Source organism: Nycticebus coucang, chromosome 17, assembly GCF_027406575.1.
Source record: "Nycticebus coucang isolate mNycCou1 chromosome 17, mNycCou1.pri, whole genome shotgun sequence".
NCBI lineage: Eukaryota > Metazoa > Chordata > Mammalia > Primates > Lorisidae > Nycticebus > Nycticebus coucang.
The window spans coordinates 38,275,882-38,282,462 of record NC_069796.1 but is presented as its reverse complement, the minus strand read 5'-3'; the positions used below and the strand labels follow the sequence as shown (position 1 = coordinate 38,282,462).

The 6,581-nt window shown below is 42.2% G+C and overlaps 1 protein-coding gene across 2 annotated transcripts in view; it reads right to left on the bottom strand.

Annotated features, from left to right (window-relative positions):
• Positions 1-3,743: 3,743 nt before the first annotated feature.
• The window catches only part of UBE2D2 (ubiquitin conjugating enzyme E2 D2), a 67,798-nt gene continuing 64,960 nt past the window's right edge, over positions 3,744-6,581 (bottom strand). For both annotated transcript variants that reach the window (XM_053566444.1, XM_053566443.1), the window contains exon 7: positions 3,744-4,677. In XM_053566444.1, coding sequence (XP_053422419.1) covers positions 4,632-4,677 — 46 coding nt within the window. In that variant the 3' untranslated portion in view covers positions 3,744-4,631. The remainder of the gene's footprint in view (positions 4,678-6,581) is intronic.

Here is a 6,581-nt window from a genome sequence, read left to right as displayed (position 1 = left end):
AGGAGGGGGAAAGGGAAGGGGAGGGGAGGGAGGAGGGGAAGGGGGAGGGGAGAGGAGAGGAGAGAACGATGTGTCTATAATAAAGAAGACCCAGGAATGGGCCAGGTACGCTGGCTCATGCCTATAATCCTAGCACTCTGGGAGGCCGAGGTGAGTGGATTGCCTGAGTTCATGTGTTCAAGACAAGCCTCAGTCAGAGCTAGACCTCATCTCTAAAAATAGTTGGACGTTACTCTTAGCAAAGTATCTCAAGAATGGAAGAAAAAAGGCTTGGCGCTTGTGGCTCCAGTGGCTAAGGCGCCAGCCGCATACACCTGAGCCTGGTAGGTTTGAATCCAGCCTTGGCCTGCCAAACAACAACGGCTGCAACCAAAACATAGCCGGGCATTGCGGCAGGTGCCAATAAATAGTCCCAGCTACTTGGGAGGCAGAGGCGGGAGCATCACTGGAGCCCAGGAGTTGGAGGTTGCTGTGAGCTGTGATGCCATAGCACTTTACCCAGGGCAACAGCTTGAGGCTCTGTCTCAAAAAAAAAAAAAAAAAAGAATGGAAGAAAAAGTATCCAATGTACTCAGTCCTACTATGAAAACAATTTATAGCTTTCATATGAAAGCTATAACCCAACTATAGCCCAAGAAGAAGAGGAAAGAGGAGGGGTTGGGGGAGGGTAATTGGTGGAAACCCAGCTGCGGTGCATTTTACAAGGGTACATGTTAAATTTACTAAGTGTAGAGTATAAATGTCTTAACATAATAACTAAATGAGGTGAAGGCTGTATTAACCAGTTGGATGAAAATATTTCAAACGGTATATAAAACCAGCACATTATACCCTATAAATTGCATTAATGTACCCAGCTATGATTTAATAATAATAAAAAAAAAGTTGGATGTTGTGGTGGGCGCCTATAGTCCCAGATACTTGGGAGGCTGAGGCAAGACAATTGCTTGAGCCCAAGTGTTTGAGAATGCTGTGAGCTGTGATGCCACAGCACTCTGCTGAGGGTGACAAAGTGAGACTCTGTCTCCAAAAAAAAGACACAGAGGGCGGCGCCTGTGGCTCAGTCGGTAGGGCGCCGGCCCCATATGCCGAGGGTGGCGGGTTCAAACCCAGCCCCGGCCAAATTGCAACAAAAAAATAGCCGGGCGTTGTGGCGGGCCCCTGTAGTCCCAGCTGCTCGGGAGGCTGAGGCAAGAGAATCACTTGAGCCCAGGAGTTGGAGGTTGCTGTGAGCTGTGTGAGGCCACGGCACTCTACCGAGGGCCATAAAGTGAGACTCTGTCTCTACAAAAAAAAAAAAAAAAAAAAGACACAGGAATGGGTTCTTCTATTAAAACCTCATCATTGGGTGGCACCTGTGGCTCAACGGATTAGGGCACCAGCCCCATATTTCAGGGGTGGCGGGTTCAAACCCAGCCCCGGCCAAAAACTGCAAACAAACAAAAAAAAAACCCTCATCATTGTGCAGCGCCAGTGGCTCAGGGAGTAGGGTGCTGGCTCAATATACTGAGGGTGGTGGGTTCGAACCCGACCCCGGCCAAACTGCAACAAAAAATAGACGGATGCCTGTAGTCTCAGCTACTTGGGAGGCTGAGGCAAGAGAATCGTCTAAGCCCAAGAGCTGGAGGTTGCTGTGAGCTGTGATGCCACAGCACTCTACCGAGGGTGACAAAGTGAGACTCTGTCTCTAAAAAGAAGAAAAAATAAAACCTCATCATTGAGTGTTAAGGAATGCTATATAGCAAACTGAGACTAAGCCTGAGTTTCACCTTAATTGCAGACAAGGGATAGGTTGTAGGCATTACAACTGTAATTTAGAAATAATTATTTCTCCTGCCAAGCAACCTAAGGCTTAAAATAACTTATGGCAAAGAGTTGAATATTACAGCAGCTGAAGTGGAAAAGGAATGCCTCTATTATGAGGCTAGAGCAGAGAAAGGGTCTGGCAATTATTCTTTCTATCTCTCTACAGACTTTCCTACTTCTCTTTCCTTCCCTTATAGCCGCTCCTTCCAAGTCTTCGTTATAACTAAGGTGCAGAAAGTAGTAGGACAGTGCCACCTTTGACCACTGGCCAATAACAAAGCATGCAAGTATCTGAAATGACTCAGTTTTACCAAAAGAGACTGCTTCAACCACCATTTGACAAAGTACTCTAAACTAGTAAGAAGCAGTAAATCCATACACTTAACATTCCCTTGTAATGAATGCCTTGCCAGAATAACCAAGGTTGCCACAGACTAGATTTTCCGTGTGACAAAACCAAAGAAACTCCTGTAAACAGCAACGTAATCTGAAGTGAGAACCACCAAGTGACTTTTGTGAATGGGAAAGGTGGCCTCCCTCACTGAGCCTTCATTCTGGCCATGTACACATATACGAACTAGACCCAAGAGGCTTTATACTCAAATGGGCAAGACCAAACTGCATTCAAGGGCCTAATGTTGTGACCTAAATCCTTTCATTTGGCACCTGCACACCAGGATGATGGCTTTTATTTAGCACTTAAAAATAGTTAATAGCACTCTTGCAAAAATGTACTCATTATGACCTAACAAATAATAACAAGCTGGCTGCTAAGATCATAGGCAAATATAGAATGACCTTTCTGAATATGTGCAAGTGACCCATGATCAATAGTATAGTTAATAGCAAGTAAAAAACTGATCAGGTCCCACCTGCTCATGATGATTTTAGGTTAGATCTCAATTCTAACTCCTTTCACCACAACTGTTAACAGTCAAACCTTTTCTCCAAGGTCAAAGATGCTAATAAGTATCCTTGAAAATGCTTACAAGTAAAAAGTTGCTAAATACAGAACTATAAGAATTTTTTTTTTTTTTGGCCAGGGCTGGGTTTGAACCCACCACCTCCGGCGTATGGGGTCTGTGCCCTACTCCTTTGAGCCACAGGCACCGCCCAAGAACTGTAAGAAATTTTAGGTGGTATCATACAAGTTCCAAGGTGAAAGAGTAATGACAGTGAGAGATGAGACAAAGTGAACAAGTTTAAAACCAAAAGCAATGGACATTTATTCCTCAATTTTTGTGCAAGAGTGTAAAGATGCATTTGAAAGAAACTTATGGCTAGAGAGCATCAGCCATGGCCTTCCAGTTGGCCTGGTTTACAATTAGATTAGGAAAAGAAGTGAGGGGGGAAAAATAACTTGTCTAGTTCACATGAATGTTTCTGGCAAACAGTTGTTTACAAGTTTCAAACTACATTTTACTAGAGTCAAGGGAAGACTTTGAAAAAGCCACATATAGTACAATTTAAAATTCTGCAAACGTTAGTGCAAAGTAATTATGTAGACTCTTCAAAACAAGATTCTGCTCATGTTTTCTAGGTTTGGTCAATGTTGCTTTTTTATAATTACAATCATAGAAGCTTAACTTACCAAATAGCAATGCCTTTTTGTTTTATGTCCTATGTACCTAGGGAATGTCACAAGCTTTTGGTGAAATGCAGCTTTAGTTTCATTAATAAAGCAAATTTTATATTCAGTTTAACAGTCATATTCCTGGAATGCTGCATGTATTAAGTTTCACAAAAATGCTTTCAAGCTTATGTCCCTATCTTGTTCAATGAAATTACTCTCAAGATATCCTTTTTAAAACTGGAATTGTTTCACGATTTTGAAATGTAACCAGTATAAATGAACATAAAGGGGTGAGGAAAAATCAAACACTAATCTTGACTAAACAAAGTTGTTAAAAATCAAAAAGCCTATTCACACAAAATTGTATGTAATGACTGTAGTAATCAGTTTATTACACAGATTAATCATTCTTGAACGTACAAGCTCCAGAGGAGCAATTGGGTCTTTAAATATACACAAGTATTTCCATCAAATGAATTTTCACCCTTACATCCAAATAGACCTAAGCAGTTAAAAACATAAGAAAAATAAGAGCTATTAGCTATGTATTAACTGAGAAACCACATACAAACCGAAGAATATGGAAGAGAGAAAGAGGGGCTGAAAGGCTGAAGGTTGAGGGTGTGGGGAGACGTAAAAGAGTTGGGAACAAAGCCCATCACACTTTATGTACTAATAGCTCCAATCCATTTAAATATTGACTGGTTAAACTTAGACCTTAAAATACAGGATGTGGGTAGAGTTTAATCTGGTTGGTCATAACTTCCACCTAAGACGTAGGTCCTTTGGAATAAAATGAATACAGAAACAGCTTCATGTTCTTCACCTTGCTTTTCATAACTGTTTTGAGTTTAAATGGATTCCACTTAAAAACAATCTCGTAAAAGGTCAGTGGAGCTTTTCTTCCCCGTCCAAGCACACACCAAACCTACCACCCCTCACACCTTGCCGTTATCCAAATTTAAGTCAATAAGGAAAGCTTTTAGTTTCACACCTAGGTTACGCCTGGAGAACTGGCTTGTCACACACACACACTTCTCTGCTAGGAGGCAATGTTGGTACAGAAGTACAGTATTTCTAGTTTGTTGTTCCAAGTATGTACAACACGCAGCACTGCTGTATCAGGTAAACATGTGCACAGGGGAAGATGAGGCGTGGGCTCATAGAAAGCAGTCAAATGGAAATCAAAAGGATTTTCTCTTTCAGAGTTCCCCTATCTTTATTTGTAGAGGTTATCCAATAATTTCTTTAATTACATCGCATACTTCTGAGTCCATTCCCGAGCTATTCTGTTGTACCTGTACACACAAAGAGAAGCATGGCTTAACATAGGTGAGGAATCAGTTAGTAAGCAACAGACTTTATTCATTGCCCCATCTATTGAAGGGAATAACTTATGTGACACTCAAACAAAACTACCTTTTCACCTCAAATTTCTAAATATTACTTATTCAATAATAATGAGAAAAAGCTGTAAAATGTGAGTTTCCTTTAATTGCTGCTTATAAAGGGTTGTGATTAAATTTTAGCATTTGCTTGGCATATACCTTCTTCCATACTTGATTGACCTGTTTCTACAAAAGACCTCAACTCTTCGTTCTTTTATTTCAAGGTCTTGATACTATGTAATTCTACATTATGTGATTCTAGAAACCATATACTAATAATGACTAAACTGATAATATTTTCCTTTATGTCAATAAAATAACTAGAGCTGGGCGAGGTGACTCACACCTGTAATCCTAGCACTCTGGGAGGCTGAGGTGGGTGGATTGCCTGAACCCACAGGTTTGAGACCAGCCTGAGCAAGAGCGAGACCTAGTCTCTAAAAATAGCCGGGCGTTATGGTGGGCACCTATAGTCCCAGCTACTCAGGAGGCTGAGATAAAAGAATTGCTTGAGCCCTTGAGCAGCGCCTGTGGCTCAGTGAGTAGGGCGCCGGTCCCATATGCCGAGGATGGAGGGTTCAAACCCAGCCCCGGCCAAACTGCAACAAAAAAATAGCTGGGCGTTGTGGCGGGCGTCTGCAGTTCCAGCTGCTCGGGAGGCTGAGGCAAGAGAATCGTGTAAGCCCAAGAGTTAGAGGTTGCTGTGAGCCGTGTGATGCCACGGCACTCTACCCGAGGGCAGTACAGTGAGACTCTTTTCTCTACAAAAAAAAAAAAAAAAAAGAATTGCTTGAGCCCAAGAGTTTGAAGTTGCTGTGAGCTATGACACCATGGCACTCTACCAAGGGTGACAAATGAGACTCTGTCTCAAAAAGAAAAAAATTAATAAAATAAAATAACTGTGTGTTTTCTTTTTTGAGACAGAGCATCAAGCTGTCGCTCTGGGTAGAGTGCTGTGGCATCACAGCTCACAGCAACCTCCAACTCCTGGGCTCAAGCGATTCTCCTGCCTCAGCCTCCCAAGTAGCTGGGACTACAGGTGCCTGCCACAACCCTGGCTATTTTTTGGTTGCCGCTGTCATTATTGTTTGGTGGGCTCAGGCTGGATTCGAACCTGCCAACTCAGGTGTATGTGACTGGCACCTTAGCCACTTGAACCACAGGTGCCGAGCCAAATAACTGGTTTTGGTAAAACTTTATTTCAACAATTTGGTTAATAAAATGAATGGGTTTATTGTTTCTGAAGAACACTCCAATAGTAAAACAAGCAGAGCAAATGATTCTATAAATCTTCCATTAAAAGAAAGACGCAGGAAAGTTCTGCTGAACATTATCATCATACTGACTTAAGAAACGACTTCAGGTAACCATTCATGCCCACACTTCTAGATACTGAACAAAATGGTTCTTTAGGCTTGGCGCCAGTAGCTCAAGCAGCTAGGGCGCCAGTCACATACACTGGAAGTGGCAGGTTTAAGCGCAGCCTGGACCTGTAAACAGCAATGACAACTACAGCCAAAAAAAAATATATATATATATAGGCAGTGTTGTGGCGGGCGCCTGTAGTCTGAGCTACTTGGGAGGCTGAGGCAGGAGAATCGCTTAAGCCCCCCAGAAGAGTTTGAGGTTGCTGTGAGCTGTGATGCTACAGCACTCTATGGAGGGCGACATAGTGAGACTTTGTCCAAAAAGAAAAAAAAAATTCTTTAATTTAAAAAATTTATTTGTGGGCTGAGATCACACCTTTAATCCTAGCACTTGGGGAGGATCCGTTGACCTCAGAAGTTTGATACTAGCCTGAACAAGATCAAGAT